This window comes from Nematolebias whitei, chromosome 4, assembly GCF_014905685.2.
Source record: "Nematolebias whitei isolate Nwh7 chromosome 4, NemWhi1, whole genome shotgun sequence".
In the NCBI taxonomy this organism is placed as follows: Eukaryota; Metazoa; Chordata; class Actinopteri; order Cyprinodontiformes; family Rivulidae; genus Nematolebias; species Nematolebias whitei.
This window is the reverse complement of record NC_056501.1, coordinates 19,652,788-19,674,307: the sequence shown is the minus strand read 5'-3', so window position 1 is coordinate 19,674,307 and position 21,520 is coordinate 19,652,788. Positions and strand designations below refer to the sequence as shown.

Below are 21,520 nucleotides of genomic sequence, written 5' to 3'. Positions count from 1 at the left end.
ATAGATAGATAGATAGATAGATAGATAGATAGATAGATAGATAGATAAAAAATATATATAAATGTAAGCCATTTGGAAGGACATCTTTCTTTCTTTCTTTGTCTTGAAAATGTGGTCTGATGTTATAAAAAGATCTGGATGCAATGTGCGCATCCAACAATGTTCAGTCAGGTCATATGACAGTTTGTTGTTGTTGTTGAGAGACGATTTGCCCTCCATCCGAAGGGCTTCATCAGTCTGAGGAGTCACAAACAAACATATCACCTGCAAACTGTTTAGCTCACTGTATGAGTGTGTGTGTGTGTGTGTGTGGGGGGGGGGGGGGGGCACAGTGTCTCAGTTGGTAGGGTTGTTGCCTCTCAGCAAGAAGGTCGCCTGTTCAAATCTCGGCCCGGGACCATCGACCAGTCCAGGGTGTCCCCCACTTTTAAGTGACCTTTCTTACGCCTAGATGAAGCTACACACCAAAACATATGTTGAGACCTCACTTGTTTTTCAAGTTATCGTGCTCACATGCACAGATGGACAGATGGAGGGTGTTCATTCCCCCTCTTCATTCTGTGATGGGGGACAAAAAGTTAGACTGAGTTTTTCATACTTGTACCCTCAAATCATATTTTAGGACTAACTATCAGAAATGTTTAAACAGCTTACTTCCTTTAGCTCTGGTCTTCTGCTTCATCCTGTACTTTTCTCCCCTCTTTCATCCCACTATCCTCCCTCTCTCTCTTTCAGACCCCGTCTCCTCCCTCCTTCCCCCACGTCCTCCCTCTCCGTGCTGCATTGCAGATCTAGGTGTCAGCCGCTGGGTAAGGTATCCCTCCTTCCCACTTTACTTTATGAGTGGAGTCTCTGCTGCCTATAAATAGCTGCGGTGCATCTTAGCCACCCACTCCCGGCTGCCTCATAGGCCCTCACACGTCAGGCACACACACACACACACACACACACATGTTCACCCAAACACCCACGGCAGGAATACTAAACACGCAACAAAAGAAAAAAAGCTGATAAGCACTCCTGCTGTCCATACATGAATAAACAAAAGCTGGTGTGAGCATCAAACTGACACAAAGAGACAAAATGTTTCTCACAAAACACTGCACATGTGGACTGATCAGAGATTCAGAGCAAAGAGCTGAACACAGAGGGAGCTGCTGCTGATTTAACATGAACAAACTGTACTTACACAATTTAAATAATCTAGAAAAGGTCTGGGACAATCTATGTGTGAACCTTCCCTCCTGCCCATGATTCATTCCTCCAACTCTGCATATTTTCCTGCCTGGCAAAGCTCTCCTTTAGTGAAAGAATATTAGTCACCCAGTAAGACAAGCGAAGCAAGTGTAACACGATTCAGATCATTTAAATCTTCATAAATGTAAAACTAAGGCTCTACTATAAAGTTCGGTTTGATAAATTAATCTCTAAAACTCTTCTTTAAACTTGAGACACTCCCGTGAGGAGTTTTCCAGACATTTTCTAAAGAGACAGTGAAATAAAATGAAATTTGGATTTCATAATTTACACTACTTGCACATTTATTAAAACAGAGCACTGTCATTTCCTGTTATTATGTGGTTATTTCAGTCATTTATATCACACCCAGCACTGAATATCTCCACAGCGAGCCCCTGCAGACAATGCGCTGGCCCTATTTCCTGAATAATAATTGAGACTCATGAATGTAAACTAGTTCAGCATGTCAGCGATTCTTTCAAATTGGTGCAACAGACTGTTTTATAACGATAGCAGATAGCTTTAAATCTTTAAAAACATCCAATATTTGATATTCTTTGCAACAAATCATTCCCCAAAAGAGGAAATATTTTAAAATATTATTATAAATCTGTTGTTTACTCATTTTTACTGTCCTTTTCCTCATGTTGGTCATGCATGATCAGTAACACACCTGGTATGTCTCCAGGGGCTTGCTCTCCATGTTGAGGTCCCAGACTTTGGCCGTCAGGTAGTCTCTGGTGAGCAGGTAGCGGCCGCTGTGGCTGAACTTCACGTCGGACACAGAGGAGATAATTTCTGAGAAAAAGGAGCGTGCACTGGGGTCCTCCGGCTCCTCAAACACTGCAGGAGCGAGGGGAGATACAAAGGGAGGAGGATGAGTGCAGTTGAACCAGACCCCAGTGAATATTTGTGCATCACACAATGATCTCTCTCTCTATCTCAAGTTTAGAGACGCAGTAGGTTTGCCAAAGTTTTCAACCCTCTTAGTAATCTTGTTATATTGTTGCCTTACAAGCAGGAATTTAATTGGATTTTTATTTAGTTACAAACTGTAATTCTACAAAAAAAATTCCTCAACCATTACTTTCAGAAGTGACTTAATTTGTAAAATAAGATCCACCTGGGAGAAATCAAGGTGTGAAATGATCTCAACCTGTGAAATGATATACATCTGTCCTGACAGCCCCCTGAATCAACACCTGTCAAAGGTCTACCACCAAACATGAGACAACATGAAGACCAAGGTACTCTTTAGTCAGATACAAAGTTATAAAAATTAGAAATAAATAAAAAATACCCCAGACCCTGAACATCCCACAGAGCTCCTATAAATTTGTTTTAGGAAATAGATAGATTATGCCAACACTGCAAAAGTGGCAAGAAACTACTGTTCACCATAACTGGCAGACCAGGAGAAAATGTCGTTAATCAAAGGAAGTACCAGGAGGCCAAAGAACCCTGATGGAGTTGGGCAGTTCTCCTGTAGAGACAAGAGGTTAAGTTCATTGGACTACTATAAACATCACAGTTTTATAGAGTAGAGAGGAAAAACATCCATCCATCCATCCATTTTCTTTACCCGTTTATTCCATTTTGGGTCACGGGGGTCGCTGGTGCCCATGTCCAGCAATCACTGTGCGAGGGGCGGGGTACACCCTGGACGGGTCGCAAGTCCATCACAGGGCCACATAGAGACAAACGAGACAAACAAACATTCACTCTCTCACTCACACCTAGGGACAATTTAGAGTTACCAATCAGCCTAACATGCATGTTTTTGGACTGTGGGAGGAAACCGGAGTACCCGTAGAAAACCCACGCATGCACGGAGAGAACATGCAAACTCCACCCAGAAAGGCCCCTGGACCGGGGTTTGAACCAAGGACCTGCTCGCTGAGAGGCAGCAGCTCTACCAGTTGCGCCACCGTGCTGCCAGGAAAAACATGTGACTTCAATTTAAATAAAATCTGGACTGTTTGGATTTTCTTCTCCAAACATGTGGGAGAAGATCCTGTCCTCAAATATAACCAAACTCAAATTTTTAGGCCTTGTTTACAAGAGAACAATCTCTGGAAACCTTTGTGTTTTTAGTGTTTATAGTGGTAAATAAACACGAAAAATGTATGGAATATCGCTTTTAAATTATTGTATTTTTACCAAAACTATCATATGTGCTGAGTGAGAGGTCATAAGATGTGTGTTGTTTTTGGTGAATATGTGCACAGAAAAGAAGGGGGCAAAAAAACGGTGGTTATGTGTTTATCTGGCAACCCCGATGCAGAGCGCTCAGTGAGCTGCATGCTTCACAATTATATCCAAACTTGTGAATAAGTGAACGTTCCTTTGGACCAAGGATGACCACGCCACTAACCGAACCACACTACTAACAGTATCATGCTGCAAATTGGACCATGTTGTTAAGATAACCTCACTGCCAGCAGAACCACTCTGCTTAGGACCATGCTGCTGTAGTTTTATTTCTTTTTCCACTTTTGGCACCTTGTTTTTGTATTTTTGTTGCATGCTTTGATATTTGCTGTTGGGTTTTTTTTTTTTTTTTTTGGCGAGTGGAGACGGTTCTTCTCGTCCTGAGCATTTTATTGTATTGTTGACCTTGTGTTGATTTTACATATGACAAATAAACCAAACCTGTATTGGATGTTGTCGGTTTGCTCTTACATGCTGAAAAACGGTGATTAGCACAAACAGCACTCTGCTGTCTGCCATTAATTGCAACTGTTGTTCATCTACTCATGCAAGTGCAGAAAAACTTTTGCCTGCAGCTTCCTGTAGTACGCATGTGCAATTCCACACCTCTGCAGGGATTCCCACCCCCAAAAATGTCTGAATTCAGAAACCTTTGATTTCAGATAGAAGCAGGTTTGTTGTTGTGGACACAAACAGCTGAACTGCAGCAGAAAAACCACAGTCACCCTCAAAAATAACATGTAAACTGGGCATTAGGCCTTCAAGGACAACACCAAATTTTGAGGCAAATCTACCACCTTCCATGCTGAGAACACCATTCTTACACTGAAGCATGGTGGTGGCAGCACCATGCTGTGGATATGTGTTTCATCAGCAGGAACTGGGAAACTGGTTAGAGTTAAAGGAAATGGGGATGTGAGCAAAATATGAGGAATTTATTAAGGGAAAACATTTGGGCCTTCTGGAGGTTTGAGAATGGGACAATCCAGTCAAACTCCAGGCCTAAATTCAACTAGAATCAGTTTGATTTAAAGATTGCTGTAAACAAACCGCACCCATCCAACTTGAAGAAGCTGCACCAGTTTCAAGAACAGACAAAAAGTCCACAAGTTAGATCAGGGCTATTCAACTAGCAGCCCAGGGACCAAATCAGGCCCATAGGTGAGCTCAGTTCGGCCCACCAATAGGCTCATTTAAAAAAAAAACCTAGATTTTAAACTGTAAAACAAACTTACTTAATGACAATAACTGCTGGATATCCGGCCCCTGAGCAATTTAGTTGAATAGCCCTGGGTTAGATGGACCACTGTGAACAGACCTGCTCCTGGAACTGCTACAGAACATGGTTCTAGCTGCTTACAGCTGCACATGCATCTTTCAGTTTGATTTGTAACATAGTTACAATAAGTTTTCCTACAGTAAATGTTTTAGGATTATTAAACAAACTAAAAATCCCTTTAAATTCCACTTTCTAATGCAACTAAATAAAAATTATATCAAGAGGGAGGAATATATTTGCAAACCATTGTACAGGGATGCCACTGGTGAGCGACAATACAACAGTCTTTTTTATGCACAAATGCTGTCTGAATATTGCTGTGTATAAACATCTTAGAGACAATAATTATTCTTATAAAAATGTGACATTGCTGAGAAAAATGAGCTCTGTAGCTTCATGTTGGGTACAGCTTGAGCAGGAACACTGCACCAGTGACTCATGGCCAGAGCTGTAAATCAAATGGGAAACATTTCGGCAGAAATAAAAAAAAAGGTAGTAAAAAAAAAAAGCTTGGATATTATAGGGCTGATGCAGAAAATTAACTGTACCATGAACTGATGTGTTTCCCCTTAGTGGGAAAAGATTGATGAAAAGAAAAAGTTCTGTATTAATAAAACAACAGGCCTGAGGCTAAAGGAAGTACTGAACTAAAACTAAAAAAAAAAAAGGATAAATTACTCGTTTTAAGAAACTTCTCAAACTTCTTAAATTTTACAGGATGACCCAATTGGTAAATTGATTTAAAGAGGTTTTGTAATTTAATGTTACTGGCTACAAATGACAACACGAGCTGCTTCAAACTAAAACAATACAAAAAAAAATAAAAAATAAAATTAACAATTAAAAAAACTGCTCTGTAAAAGATATGTCAAGCAAGTTGCATCAAAGGGATTTATACAGAAGTTTAGACTAAAAGCATGTTGGGCTAACAGGACACAATGTAGCTTTGAGCTCCTTACAAGATGCCCAAACCACCTCAACTGGTTCCCCTCGATGAGGAGGAGCAGCAGCTCTACTCCGAGTCTCTCCCAGATAAACGGAGAAAACTCATATTGACTGCTTATATTTGTGTTCTTTTACTTTTGGTCATTACCCAGAATTTGTGATCATGTAGGAAAGTAGACCAACTGGTAAACAGAGAGCTTCGCCTTGTGTAAGATCCCTTTTCACCACAATGGACCGGCACATATTCTGCAATACTGCGGAAACCCCCGTTTGTCAATTTCATGTTCCATTCTTCCCTCAGATGTGAACAAAACCTCAAGATGTTTGAACTCCTCCACTTGAGGCAGAACTTCCCTCCCAACCCAGAGAAGACAAACCACCCTTATATGATGACATAAAGTCTGGAGGATCATCAAAGCAATCACAATTTGTCCCACTGCAATCCATCTGTTGTCAAATCACTGCACTGAAGCCCATGAGAGGGATTTTATTTGTTCATAGAGGAACAGATCAGAGGATCATCAAAGTTATCAGAATTAATTATTTGGAAATCTCGGATGTTTACTTGTGTAGCTTTTGAGATGGATAGAAGTGATACCCAAAAACAAAAGTTCACCAACTGTCCTGGGGCCCTGCAATTCAAAGCAAATTAAAAAAAAAAAAAATTATTATTATAAAATGATTAATGTATGAAGGCTCTGAACATCACTAAGGTAAAAAGTAAGTATTTCTAAGTGCAGAAAAGCCACAAAAAAAAATATATGTATATATATGTATTATCATCACCATCTGAGTGGTTAGACCAGGAGTCTACAACCTTTGCGGTCAAAAGAGCCATTTTTCACCTTTGTTCATGACATTAAACATGTCCTAAGCCGCAACAACTTGCTACAACTGTGGTCATCAACTGGTGGCCCATGGGCCGCTTTAAGTTTGCTGGAGAGGGAGTTTGTGGCCAGTAGGGGTGACATTATAAAGCTAAAAATATCTAATGATTTTTAACATTTATTAAAAGTAAAATACCAGATTCTTGTAAAGAAGGGGGGAAAAAAATCAGTTTTTACCATGTGTTTTTTAATTAAAAAATCTATAAACTATGCAGACAGTTCTTCATATAAAGAAATAAAGCATCAAGTTAAAGTATGTTTTACTCCTTCACTCCAGTGTTCACATATTTGCAAAAGAAATGACAGGAAAACTGAACTAATCATTTTTTGTTGTTTGTACAACCAATAAAATTCAGTTTTATGTCAGTTTTGGTCAAAACTTAGAGCCGCTGCAGAGGGACCAAAGAGCCGCATGTGGCTCCAGAGCCGCAGGTTGCAGATCCCTGGGTTAGACTAAAGTAAATATAAAGAGATAAGACGATTTTAACTTCTCGGCCATGTGTGTCAGCAGGTTTGCTCACATTTGGAGTGCTTGTCGCACAGCGCTGCTTCTCTCATGTCACAGAGACGCAGGGTGCCTTTGCTGCTGCTGTAGACGAACAGGTTACAGTGGTGGGGGTGAAACTCGGCCGCTGTGATCACTTCTGTCAGATCCTCCATGTTGGCTGGTTTGATGTCAACAATGTCTGACAGAAAGAGGCATCGCTCAGGGAAACAGCAGAACATCCATTTCTTTGGGTTTTATCTGTCCTAATCAACACCACCCTCTAGAAACTGTTTACTCGTGTATGTATCCATCTTTGTGGAAGTTTCATTCACTAATTTGCTCAAAATAAAATTAATCAAACTATCAAGACAAAGCCCACAAAGGCCTGAAATTTAAACGCACACGTGTATGTAAACACAAGCAATGCGATCTGAATTATTTACAGCAGAATGAGGCAAAGCAATAAAAATATATCTTTGGGGGATAGTCTGAAGAAAAGTAAATCCATATTCAGACCAAGTGTTATATTATAAATCCTGTCTGGGTCAGGCATGGGACAGGTCTGAGCCCCGATGTGGATTAGAACTCAGGAAGGAGCTGAAATATTTATGCAGCTTCTGAATTATTCATAAGGATATACTTTGACTCCTTACGAATTGTATTCCCCTCCCCCAACATGATGTGTCCCTGTGCATTTCTGTTTACAACAAAGTGGGATTTTATTTGTAGATGTTATTTTGTGAACGTCTGTGTGGGTAAGGTTTATAACTGAGCACGTGTTATATGTAAGTGTGATTATATGGGTTAATTATACGTGTTCTTTTGCTGCACTCCTGCTCATTTATGCGATGGAGTAAGAGTGTGTATTTATGCATTTGTCTTTTTTCACCAATCACTGCAGTGTGTAATTTCACTGAAGGATACTGAAGCTGCGGTCGGTGATGTCCAGATGCCAGAGGTTGATCCTCAGGTCGTCAGCTGACATGTAGGTCTCAAAGTCGGAGTTGACTGAGATGGAGTTTATGTGATAGGTGTGGGCGTTGGCGAACACTCGCCGAGGACTAACCTCCACCATCAGGTCCATGGGCTTCAAGACAGGGACCTGGAAACAAACAGCAGAGCGATATAACATCTATATTAGCTTGGGGATGGGGAATCACCATACAACGCGTATTTTAAATAAAACACTATTGCAACATCAATAATGCAAAGAACATTAAGAAAAACTTATTCTTGGATGGTTCCGATTTTTTGAAGTGGGGTTTTGTTGAAAGTTTAATATCTTACCTGTAGTAGATAAATCCACAAAGTGGGTTGTTGCCACCTTAAATAACTTTAGTCTAATGAAATGCACATTGATTCATGCAATTGGTAATTTTTAAGCCTTTACATTGTTCTCAGTTTCACTTTAGAAGGATATTCTAGCAGAAATACAGGAATATTCCTGCCAGAAATACCTCAGGGTGCACTGGAAGTGCTATAGCTAGCTGAAGCTGCTGTTTGTACTTGCAAATAACCACAGAACTATAAATAAATGCACAGTAAGACACTGACAACAAATTAAAAGTTTAAAACAGCATTTGAATGCACATATTTGATATTTTAAGCCTGGAGTTTGGTTTTGGTTGTGCTCAAATTAGCTGTTAGCTCATCAAACCAGTCAGAATTAAACACAGTTTCTACAAATTATTATTCAGAGAGCTAACTGGTAAAATATTAAAGCTGATCATATTTTCACACAACCCAACAGTGGTGAGAAAAGCTAACCAAAAAGTTAGCTTTGCCAACTCATATTCCGCTAATTAAAAAGTTAGCTTCGCTAATGCTAAACCTCTAAACAGGTTAAAAGAAATTTAGCTGAAGTTAGCCGCTAACTGCTAAGACGACTCTCACTCAGTCTTTGTTGCACATCTTCATCTCCTTCCAGTTGAAGATGCATCAACCAGTCACGTCGATAGTGTGCCTAATGGACTATTTGACACATGCCCACGACAGAAAAGAACTAGCTTGTGAACTTTGTTAGCAGATTTAAAGTTGGCAAAACCTAATTTATCAGAAGCTAATTCCGCTAACGGTTTCCAAAGTTAGCCAAAGCGCTAACCCACTAAATGAATAATTTGTTCAGCTATTATGGTAATTGCTACAACTTTTTCCTCACACTTTGGACTCCATGGCATGTACACAGGAGCAGTTAATTTATGTATTTTATTAATTTATTTTTTTATATTTAATTTTGACAGGCTGCCAAGTTTCCTGCTGCCATATAACATTTTCCCTTGATACTCCTGGGCACTCATATAGCCAGCCAACATATGCTTTGCTTGAGGGCAGGATTTTTTGACAAAGACAGTGAATGCCACAGTATTCATAACAGGTACCTCTGTCGTTCATGGTTCCAATTTTACTACTAAATATCCATAATTCCACTCTGGCCATGTGAGCAGGAATGACCTGACCAATAAAGTACCGTACTCTCATTGAATCACGAGAGCATCCAACAAGACAGACGTGCTTGACAGTTTAGCTTATGTTAAATCAGATTGTTTAAAAATCTGCTGGCTCTTTAGGTAAATAACGATATTAACTGACTTTTTATGTATTTGAATGTTTCTGTGCAGTGCCCTGAGACGACTTCTGTTGTGACTTTGTGCTATATACCAGTAATTAAGGCAAAAATATATAAAATCGCCATCGAAACAGTTAAGATTTTATAGGTGGACCATCGTGTTACATAGTTGTTACTGGATACACGGAACTGTGCCCATCACTGCAACTCATATTCAAAAGATCTGAATAATTGGATAAAGAGCCATTTTAATACTTTACCATGAGCTTTTGTTTTAGCTGGTTTAAAAACATAAACATGGTCGGGCAATTTCACGCTTTACTTAAATCTAAAGAGAATTACTCCCATCACACACGTGCACTCGTATCTCTATAGAATACAACACACACACTTAAAAACCCAGAAACAAAAAAAAGAGTCACTGGTTGCTGTTTTAACTCCAAACAGAAATATTAATCATTTAACCAGAAGCAGCAGCTTCTAACAGAGGGTTTCACCTCCCCCATGAAATGACACACACTCCTGTGTACCTTGTGCCAGTGACCCATTTATGTACATGCAAGCACAGCTATCTTCACTGACCCACTTTCATTGTCAAAGACAGTTCATTTCCTTGTCTCATTGTCATGAGAATGGAGAAAAAGAATGTGGATGGAAAGAAGGACAGATACCTGCAGGGAGGTGACTGTGGACATGTCCTTGATGCGACCTTCCTCATCTTTCAGGTTGTATCCTTCCGGCCGTTTGTCTCTTTCGCTTACCTTCCACAATTTAATGGTCTTATCTGGAAAACAGACATGGTCATTAAAGTTTGGAAATCTCTTAAACACAGCATTTCTAGCTCAAATTAAAATAAACTCTCTCAGACCAGAGACACAGCAAAGTGATGGTCTGATTCTAATGTAGTTGAAACATTTTGAGGTAGAGGAAGTGCAGACCAACAAAAGCAATAATCAGTTCAAACGGCTCCCACATATACACTGTTTATGGACAGGAACAATCTTTTCTACAGACGTAGTGCATTGAATTGAGAATTAAATCTTTTCATTTTCAAAAGTATATAGATGTAAAATGTTAAATACCTTTAAATGTAATATTACTGTATACGATCAGTCCAGCACACGTAGTTCTCCGTTTTGACAGATTTTTCAATCATGCTGAAAATTCTGTCAGAAAACATCTCAGCAGCATTAACACCCAACTGCTGAAGCAGTTCCTACATTTTTTTTATTTTCCACCGTTATAAATAATATAGTACTTAAAAAAATCAATAACAGGGCTCCCAGAGTGCATCTATACATCTTCCAGTATAGCCATAAACTCTGAACAGAAACCATAAATTTAGACCTTTCTGTCAAGCAACACAAACTTGGACGTGAAAGCACTTCAGATTAGTGAAGGCAAAACCAACAGTAACCTTTCTCTACATCACACTCGTAAACATGAATGAGAAAAAATACTCAAATTGTCAGTAACAGCAGCACGACTGAAAGACGAAAATGAACCAACTGCGAGGATTTTACAGTAAAGAAACCAAAAGCATAACTTTTACTTTTTTATGTTTTGATGCAAAGGTTACAAAAGATACAAAGGTCAAAACAGAGACATAATGTTGCTGCCTGTTTGTGTGTGTGTGTGTGTGTGTGTGTGTGTGGGGTATAAATCTACAACTAGTCAAAATGGCCACCACAGGCAACTGGCTTAAGACGCTGACCTAAAATTTCCTGTAGTAGTAGCTGAGACTGTCAAAACATATATAAATGCTAGCAAATCATGAAAAATCTAACATTTTACCATTAACTATAGGAATTAATCCTGTTAGCAAAATATCTCATGAACCACTGAATGGATTTTAACGAACCTTTCAGGAACCAATCCAGTTCAAGATGGCTTCCACAGCTAATCATCACTGACCAACTCAAAGCATGGCTATAATTCATTCACCTTTACAGATACTGAATTCAAATTTGATGCAGTGATAGCTGAGAAGCATTTGCAACACATACTCAGACTTTGACATTTCAAGGTATCAAAGGCCACATCATTTCACAACATGTGATCTTAGTCTGAAACTCTGACATGAAAGGCAGCAGGTGATATCATCACTTCAAGGAAAGTGAGACTTGAATTACATTTGCAAAGCTCCATAAAGCTAAATGCTCAGTCATGTTTGGCTATAAGGCCCTGGCTTCTTTAAGATGTGTTTGTTTGTTTGTTTGTTTATTTGTTTGGAGGGGGAGTCCACTCTTACCATTGGTGGAGAGGAGAAAGTGTGCAGCGTTCTGCTGAGACAGCCATCGAATCTTATTGATCTTCTCCTCAATCTCCAAACTCTTAAGGTAGTCAAATTCAGGCTCATGGCTCTGAAAGGTGCTGTACACGTTGTACTCTCCCTGGGAAAATGGCTCATTCTTGCTCTATGAACAAAACAAAAAAAAAGCATTTATCAGAGAAAAACATGCATTTGTTCTCCTGTGTGCTGCAGTGCAATGCAACTCTAGTCCTGACTCTCTCCTTTATAAAGATAAAGGAGAGAAGCCTCTCAGATACTGGCTTCTCAGATCACACTGTTGGTTGGTTCTCAAACTATCTCTCAGGTCGGAGGCAATGTGTTCAACATAATGGTACTTCATCTAGCTACATAACAGTCACTAATGGTGTACCACAAGGCTGAGTTTTAGGCCCCACTTTTTTACAATTTATATAAATAATGTAGATCTAAACATTCCTGATGCATCCTTGCATCCCTATGCCGACAACACTGTTGTTTATTGCCGAGCTACCACAGTTAAGGTTTTACAGCTTCAACAGTCTGCATTTGACATCAGTCAGTCAGACTTATTCCACCTCAAGCTGTGTTAAATGCCGACAAAACCAAAGGGATGTAGTTTTCCAATAGAAAGTCGGTGCCAGCAACTCTTCCTCCTATCTCATCCATGCACAGTGTTACCATTGAGTTTGTAGATTCTTACAAATACTTGGGAATTTTGGTCGATGCACATCTCTCTCTTTTAAACCACATATTGCAAACCTGATAAAGAAGCTGAAATTAAAACTGGGTTTGTTTTTCATAAATAGATCTTGCTTAACTCTGAATGCCAAAAAACACCTTGTAACTGCTACCTTCCTGCCATTGATTATGGTGAAATTATTTACACGAATGTCCCTGCCAGCTCCTTGCAGATGTTGTTTATTACAGCGCACTAAGATTCTTAACTGGTTGTAACTACCGTACCCATCACTGCACCCTGTACTCCTTGGTCAGTTGGTCATCATTATCTGCACGCAGTCTCTCACACTGATTCATGTTCATCTATAAATCACTCCTTGGACTGCTACCTTCTTATATTTCCTCCCTCATGTCACGCCATCAGTGCAGTTACAGCGTGCACTCTCAGGCCAGCATTACCTGCAGTGTTCCCTCAGTGCAGACTGAACTTGGCAGAATGGCCTTTTCCTATTCCGTAACTTGGAACACGTTGCAACAGGAACTGAAGCTGTCCTCCTTAATTTTTCTAGGGGGTTTAAAACATTTGATAAGGTCAATAGAAAAATAACTGTTCTTGTTTTTAGTATTTTACCTTGTTTTACGGCATCCTGATTTGTTGTTTTATAACACTACTTTTATTTTAACTGCATTTTTACTGTGGCATTTTGTTATTGCTTATTATTGTTGTTGTCTGTTATGTCTAAAACAGGTCTCTCTTGTCTCTCCTGGCTCAATGAGACTAGCCTGTAAAAATAAAGGTTGAATGAAAAAAGAAAAGAAACAGCGTGACTTTAGACAGTCTTTCTGAAACACTGGTGACATCAACTATTTATCAAGTAATCTACAGCCATCTGTGGCTGGAGGGAACCTGAGTGCATTCATCACTGCTCTCACAGATGTAATAAAAACTGAAATATTTGAGTGGACTGTCAGCGTGTGAGAGTACCTACCTCGGGTTCCCTCTGAAAAATGACCACGCGGCCGCCTTTGTCCCCTGTGGCCAGGAGCTCTCCGGTGTGGTTGAACTCGACAGTGGATATTATATCGGCTGGAGACAGCAGGAGACAAAGATGGGGAACAGGAAATAAATGAGGAATGAAAGGAAGAGAGACAAATAATGTAGCTGTTAGATACAACAACATGTTCGTTTTTTCTTGTTTAGCTGAATCAAAATGATTAAAACTACCTGGCAATGCATTAACAAAAATAAATTACATTTTGCAAATAATAAATAAACAAAACATCTTGCAGTTGTGAATGAGCTTAGAAAATCACACACACACACACACATCTATTTCCCAGCAGTCATAGATGTTACTGGTGATCTATTGTGGCACACAGACAGTGACGCACAAGAATCACGAGCTCAGAACATGCAGGGAGACACAGAGCCACCGCAGTGCATCCGAGCTAGTGATTATGTTTTTATCAAGCTTTCATTTAGCTGATTTATTTACAACAATGTTCCCATCAGTAGCTCTGCATCACCACATCACACTCTGTGGCAAAACACTGTAGTTTAGAGAGCGTACACATTATTAACTGCTTGAAGGTTGTTCCGACCTGTTGGTTAGTTTTTAGCTGCCCCATTGTGACCGGATAAATCTGAATGTAGAACTCCCTCAATGAAAGCGCTCTCTCACAGTTTACCTTTGGAGGTGGTCCTCCTTTCTCCACATATGTTTGGTAGTCTGAACACAATCTGACCTGAGCCAAGCTAGGACCTCCTGCTGAACTGATGTGACCCCATACAAGCAGCAGAGCAAACGTACCAGGGTTTTAAAAGATAACATTTTTTAAAAAGTCATCTCAGCAATTGGCTGATTAAAGTTAATTAAAGTGTGATTCTTGGGAATTTTCTGAAGAAGCAGCTTTTATTTATTTATTTATTTATTTAGAGCTAAATGTTTTTAATGGATGGTGCGGTGGTGCAGTTTGTAGAGCTGTTGCCTCTCAGTATGAAGGTCATCCGTTCAAACCCAGCCGGGGGGCTTTCTGGGTGGAGTTTGCATGTTCTCTCCTTGCATCTCGCCGTGTTTTCTCCAGGTTCTCCAGTTTCCTCCCACAGACCAAAAACATGCATGTTAGGCTGATTGGTAACTCTAAATTGTCCCTAGGTGTGAGTGAGAGAGTGAAAGGTTGTTTGTCTTGTTTGTCTCTGTAGTATGTAGCTTTATTTCTCCAATTTAGCCATTTTTTAGGTGATTGTTTATCAAGCAAAAACTATACAGCCTTTATGTGAGTCAAAATGGCTCTGAAGTGTGTTAAAGTCAAAATAATGAATAGTTATGTTAGAATATTGTCATTATTACAGAAACGCCAGTGACAGTGGACTGAATGTTCATCTCTGCTGGTAAGTTCTAGATCTGCCATCTTCCCACTTGTAAATGCAAAGACCATGTTAAACAAAGAAAAAGATGCTGATCGAGATGATTGGATCCTCACCATCAAGATCAGCAGTGAGTTACAACAAATGTTCAGCCTTAAAGGGTGTTTCCACATTGATGTTTCCACAGGACCCTCACCGACATACTGTAACATCATACAAGAAAACGTGTTTCTTTTAGCTCATAACTTTACTTGCTGATTTATGAAGGAACTGTAAAGTGTTTTTTGTTTTTCTGAGGCTGGACAAATAGTTTACTGCAAAGAAAATGTTTTAACGCTTAAAAAAACAGTAGAAAGTTACAACATCTGAAAGACAAATCAATCCAGGATGTTTCTTCCTGTGAATGTTTTCAGATTTAATACTGTTACGTCGCTTTATGTGCAGAATAAATGTTCAAAGTACTTTGGAGATGTAGTTATGTTCCCCTGGCAAGCTGATTCTTCCTACTTTTTTAATTAATAAGTGAATATATAATGTTAATCTGTAAATGTTTTCGCTTCTCTCCATTGGCCCCCTGTCAAATTCAGAATTGAGTTAAAAATCTTACTTCTAACCTACAAAACCCTCAACAACCTAGCTCCAACTTATATTGTTCCATATTTTCCTAACAGAGCACTTCACTCTCAGACTGCAGGCTTACTCATAATTCCTAGAGTTTCCAAAAGCAGAATGGGAGGAAGGTCTTTCAGTTATCAGGCTCCTCTCTTGTGGAACCAACTTCCAGTTTCTGTCCATGAGGCTGACACATTGTCCAGTTTTAAGACTGGGCTTAAGACTTTCCTTTTTGATAAATCCTATAGTTAGAGTTGGCTTGTTATGCTGCCATTGACTTAGACTACTGGAGGACCAATTGACCATACTATACCATACCATACCATACCATTTTATTTATAGAGCACTTAAAACAGCGACAAGGCCAACCAAAGTGCTGTACAGGCAGAAAAACAGGCAACACACAAAGCAACATACAAAATGAGGTAAATCAGAAATATAGACATAAAAACGATGCAGATAATAAATATGACGACTAACCAGTGTGGAGCATACAGGCTCAAAACACAGATCATCTGGTGTTGAAAGCTACTGAATAGTGGTGGGTTTTTAAACAGGATTTGAAAACCTAGAGGGAGGGGGCCTGTCTGACAAGCAGAGGTAACTCGTTCCAAAGTCTTGGTCCTGCTACAGAGAAGGCCCTGTCACCTCTGCGCTTAAGATGAGTTCCTGGAACTGTGAGGAGCAACTGGTCCGCTGACCTCAGGGAACGTGGTGGGACATACGGCTGTAGCAGATCAGAGAGATGGGGGGGCGAAACTGTTCAGCGATTTGTAGACATACAGGAGTATTTTGAACTGGATTCGAAGGTGAACCGGTAGCCAGTGCAGTGAGGCCAAAACTGGAGTAATGTGCTCTAATGTGATCTAATTTCTTAAAATGATTTGTTAAAATGGAATAGTTTTCATTTGAAATTATTTCTATCTTAACGTGATTCTTGACCTGCCATTGTGTATCGGTTCCTCTCAAACCCAGCTGATCGAAGCAGATGGCCTCTTGTCCTGATCCTGGTTCTGCTAAAGGTTTCTTCCTCACGAGAAAGTTTTTCCTTTCCACTGTCGCCTTCATGCTTGCTCAAGATGAGAGTCTGCGATGAAGTTAAACTCAAAGCAGTCTGCTCCTCAGATAATTAATGTTATTAACTTTATATAAATGAATGGTTCTGTTCAGTGCCTTGAGATGACTTCTGTTGTGACTTGGTGCTGAATAAATAAACTGAATTGAACTGAATTGAAAACACTTTACAACACAATATACTACATTTCTACAAAGCTAATCTGAATAAATCATTCTATGAAGTCTAATCAGTGTCAGGGGACACATATCAGAGACAACAAGGAGTTCAGTTTCTTGCCCAGAGACACTTTGACACATGGCTACATACTGGAGGTATCAAACCTTTGACTCACTCATTGGAGGATGACTGAACAAGCGGAACAAGTGGAAGATGGATGGATGGATGGATGGATGGATGAGGATGAGTGCTCTAATGCCTGATCCACAGCCGAAGAATGAGTCTTTCTGATGTTGCTAAAATGCTGAAGTTATGAAGTTTGGTTCAATGTGTCATGGATTAGAATGTTATGACATCTGACATGTCTTTGTGGTCATTAGAATAAAAGTACCTTTAAAAACAAATTTAAAAACAAAATAAAAAATGTTCCAGGATGCAGTGGCACTTTTTAATACGACGTTAATCAGAGCATAGATGCTGCTTTCGGTGCAAAGCATTTAACAGCAATGGCCCCTTCTATACATTGGACGCATCCGTCTGGAAACTTCTCAAACGTTTTCATGTAACTTTAATGTCAAGGCTCATTATTGATTCACTTTACAAGCGTCATTTATTCTTTTGTATCATTGGATGCATGTTTCAAGGTGTGGTCCTGCTTTAAAAGGCAGACAAACAAACATAAAGAATGAAATATGTACCTCAAACTAAATTATGCATCAATGGGTGGAACATGTTTACCCATAAATGTTTAAATGCTTTCATCAATCCAGACACACCATGCACAAACTATAATAATACCTCTGTCATGTTTTACAACAGCCAGGTGTTTATTTCCTTTGTTTATTATCTAGTTAAGAGAAGTCAATTCCCAAAGAGCAAATAGCTAAAGTTATAAAAGTTCCAACTCCGTCTGCTCCAGTATGTTGCTGTTTGCCAATAATAAGGCCCTTACTGTCCTCCCACACAGAGCCCGGCCTCGTGCAGCGATCGGTGTTTCTTACAGACTCAAACCAACACTCTGGCTTTCTCTTTCTAACCTGAAATATTTTGGATTTATTGAATTTATCCAAGGGCAGCACGGTGGCGCAACTGGTAGAGCTGCTGCCTCTCAGCGAGCAGGTCCTTGGTTCAAACCCCGGTCCAGGGGCCTTTCTGGGTGGAGTTTGCATGTTCTCTCCGTGCATGCATGGGTTTCCTCCGGGTACTCCAGTTTCCTCCCACAGACCAAAAACATGCATGTTAGGCTGATTGGTAACTCTAAATTGTCCCTAGGTGTGAGTGAGAGACTGAATGCTTGTTTGTGTCGTTTGTCTCTATGTGGCTCTGTGATGGACTTGCGACCCATCCAGGGTGTACCCCGCCCCTCGCACAGTGATTGCTGGACATGGGCACCAGCGACCCCCGTGACCCAAAATGGAATAAGCGGGTAAAGATCATGGATGGATGGATGGATGAATTTATCCAAATTAAGCTTCTCACTTTTACCATTATTTTTTAAAAAAGCTGGAAACAAATGTCCACTTTTATTACGGGAAAACTCATTCTTTGGCTCAATAAGGCCCTGTGAACACTGAAAATTAAAAAAAGTTTAAGACGTGCTCATGTTGTTTGTACAACTAATTTAAAATCATTAACAGATACTACAAACTGTTGCATTTTTTTTGTAAATTGTTATGAGGGTATTTAAATAAAATATTCTAATTATAATTTTCACAATTTAAAAATTAAATTCTCTGTCTACTGCCCTAAAAGGTAAAAAAATAAGTCCAACCAACACTATACATGTGGAAAACAAAAAGTTTTCCAGCACAAAGGGCAGTTTGGTCTCATTCACAGAGCTGCTCCCATCTTTAAAAGAAAAATGTCACAAGTTAGCTGCAAAAAATCCACTGGGCTTAGCTCCACTAGATGAAAGCATGTCCTCTCTGTGAGTGTAATAAGAGCAGAGAGATGTGAGTGTTTGCTAAGAGCTGAAGCCGTCTATTTTGTCCCAGCCTTGAAAGAGAGATGGATTTCATGGTGACTGGAGTCAGGGTCTGATCTTTAGTCTCGACAGTAACTCAACCTTTCAATCCAGATCCCCACAACCGCTTACCTTTACTCAATTTTTTTTTTTTTTTAATTAAACTCTATAAGAAATATTACCGTATTTTCCGGCGTATAAGTCGATTCAGTCAAAAAAAGCATCATGAAAAGAAAAAAAACATTTATAAGTCACTTCGGCGTGTAAGTCGCATTTATTATGTGTCACCGCTGACCCTTCACGTTTATTATGTGTCACCGCTGACCCTTCACATTTATTATGTGCTTATTTAATGGCCAAAACAGCTTAATTTCGCCTGGGCAGCGTGGCATCATCCATCCATCCATCCATCCTTCGCAGCCGGAGCCGCTAGCTCTCCATTGTTCTTCCACCTGCACCAGCTGAGTGAAGCGAGCGTGCACTGGAGGACTCACCGTTACAGTTCTTAGAAATTTAAAGTGTCAGTCAAAAATTGCATTATGAATATGGAAAAAAACGTATATAAGTTGCTTTGGCGTAGAAGTCGCAGGACTGACAAATCTATGCAAAAAACTGTGACTTATACGCCGGAAAATACGGTAATTGGTTATGTGCTTTATTGCAATTTTTGCCTTTTATTTCAGTTTCTGCCCCCACATGTTCATTTCACACTCCCTAGTTTTTCTTCATCTTTCTATTTTATTTATTTATTTATTTATTTTGGCCCATTTCACTCATTTTGTTTTTATTGCTTCTCCCGTCCCTCCCCCCACGGCTGAACGCAGGAGTATACGTGCTGAAGCTGGAAGAATGGGAGGGATGGGAAAGGAAGGTGCGGAGAAAGTGGTGCTGAGGGAGTCCTCTGGTGAGTGGGGGTTGCCGTGGCAACGCACCGATCCAACCAGTGGCTGTGGTACTCATATATGGAAGTGTGATGAAGGAGGAAGTGAGATTCATCAATTCTGCTCTGGCAAGAAGAAGCGTCCCGGTGAAATAATTACTCGGCTGCTGTCTTGTCCACTTAACCGAAATGTTGCTAAATTACCGCCGAGGGATGGAGTAAAATGTCACGGCACAAATTCGGACTTCCAGATAATCAATAAAAGACATGGACTATTTCAGATTCACCAGAGCATGTAAGGGTGGACAACAGGTAAACGCACACGAGCACACAATGGTGCTCGGCAAAAGTGTGCTCTTTCTGCTCCGTGTGTGAGAGAGAGAGGCTGTCAAGTCACAAAGAGCTCAGCTAAGCAAAAGCACAGGAACAGCACACAATGCAACTGAATAAAATATGGAGCACACACTCTCCAGTCTCATCCTGTCTGCTCTCGACCTGCACACTCATCTTCTTTGTGTTCCTCTGTTTGCTTCTCCTACACGCACACACGAAGCTCACATCTGTCTCATTTCATCTGATTACAGGCAGAAATTAGAGGAAAATAAAGAACGCAAAGGGCCACAGCAGAAAAACAGTCACAGCAGTTTTATTCTAGGAGGTTCAGGTGCACGGCTAGATGCGTCTGTCTCGTAGTATTTTAGCATCAAGTTTGTGTGAATCACTGCAGAAGCTGAAGGGACACATTGTGAAGGTGCAGGACACACACACACACACACACACACACATACTGTACACAGCCTGAATGAACTCAGTCACACAACAAATACTAAAATGTGAAGCTGAGCGTTTGGGATGAGCTGAACAATAATGAGCAAAGATTTGCTAATATAAATAAATGTTGTCATATTTGTTTTAAAATAAAGGATTTTTTTTATGATTAAGCAAAACATTTGCAAGCATTGAAGACGATACAAAGACTCGACTTTGAGGTAAACAGACTGGAGGACAACAAAAGAAATGGAAGACGTTTTGGTAAAATGCAATGATAAATCTATCAGTTATTAAATGACAACTTTTATTTTTTAGCTTCTTCAAATTTTCATATTCAGTGCTTGTCTGAACAGGAAAATTTGACCTAGATATCCAGTAATTTGATATCTGCTGACTAAAACACTCTCCATCAATGCAGACAGGCCCCACTATGATAATTTATTAACTATAACAGTCAAACATTAACAAGTTTTTAAAGTAATAACCATAAACAAATATCAGCTGTTCACTGATTCAACATCAACATTTCTAAAATTTGAGAATTTACAACATTTTAGGTGTTTTATACCAGAGGTTCTCAATTTTTTTAGGTTCAAGGACCCCTTACAGGGGAGAAAAAGTTTCAGGGACCCCCTCATAACCCTCATGTTTATTAAATCATTTTCTTCAATTTATCTCTTTGATGCAATGTGTAACATAAATACTTAAGACCTGTTCTTTAATAGTGTTAATACAATTTTTATACAAACATAGGGTATTTTTCATTCAAGACACACTTAGTTAACAAATTTTTTAATTTCAAAAATTAACACTTTAAACTTTACCTATTCACATAACGAACATAAATGTATAGTCGCTTTTTCAAATTATTACAGAAAACTTTTTATGTAAAACTGAACAGAATCATAACAGCAGTAGTCATACCAAGTAACCGGGCTTAATTTGTAAACCGTTCGATGCCGGAACCACAGAAGAATGTAAATAGCGGGTGGGCTGTGTGTGTGGGGGGGGGGGGGGGGGGTCTGGGGGCCCTCCACCTGAAAATTTTGAATAAAGCAGATGTGATTTCCTGCATTTTGAGGTATTTTAATGGGTTGTTAAACACCTATGTGCTTGTAAAATATATAT

General features: G+C 39.6%; 1 protein-coding gene across 2 annotated transcripts in view; it reads right to left on the bottom strand.

Moving 5' to 3' along the window:
• The window catches only part of LOC119408454 (serine/threonine-protein phosphatase 2A 55 kDa regulatory subunit B gamma isoform), a 39,579-nt gene that overhangs the window by 4,528 nt on the left and 13,531 nt on the right, over positions 1-21,520 (bottom strand). For both annotated transcript variants that reach the window (XM_037675280.1, XM_037675279.1), the window contains 6 exons: positions 13,554-13,651; positions 11,866-12,031; positions 10,286-10,398; positions 7,973-8,150; positions 7,083-7,247; positions 1,913-2,082 (listed from right to left, as the gene is read on the bottom strand). In XM_037675280.1, the coding sequence (XP_037531208.1) occupies positions 1,913-2,082; positions 7,083-7,247; positions 7,973-8,150; positions 10,286-10,398; positions 11,866-12,031; positions 13,554-13,651 (890 nt within the window). The remainder of the gene's footprint in view (positions 1-1,912; positions 2,083-7,082; positions 7,248-7,972; positions 8,151-10,285; positions 10,399-11,865; positions 12,032-13,553; positions 13,652-21,520) is intronic.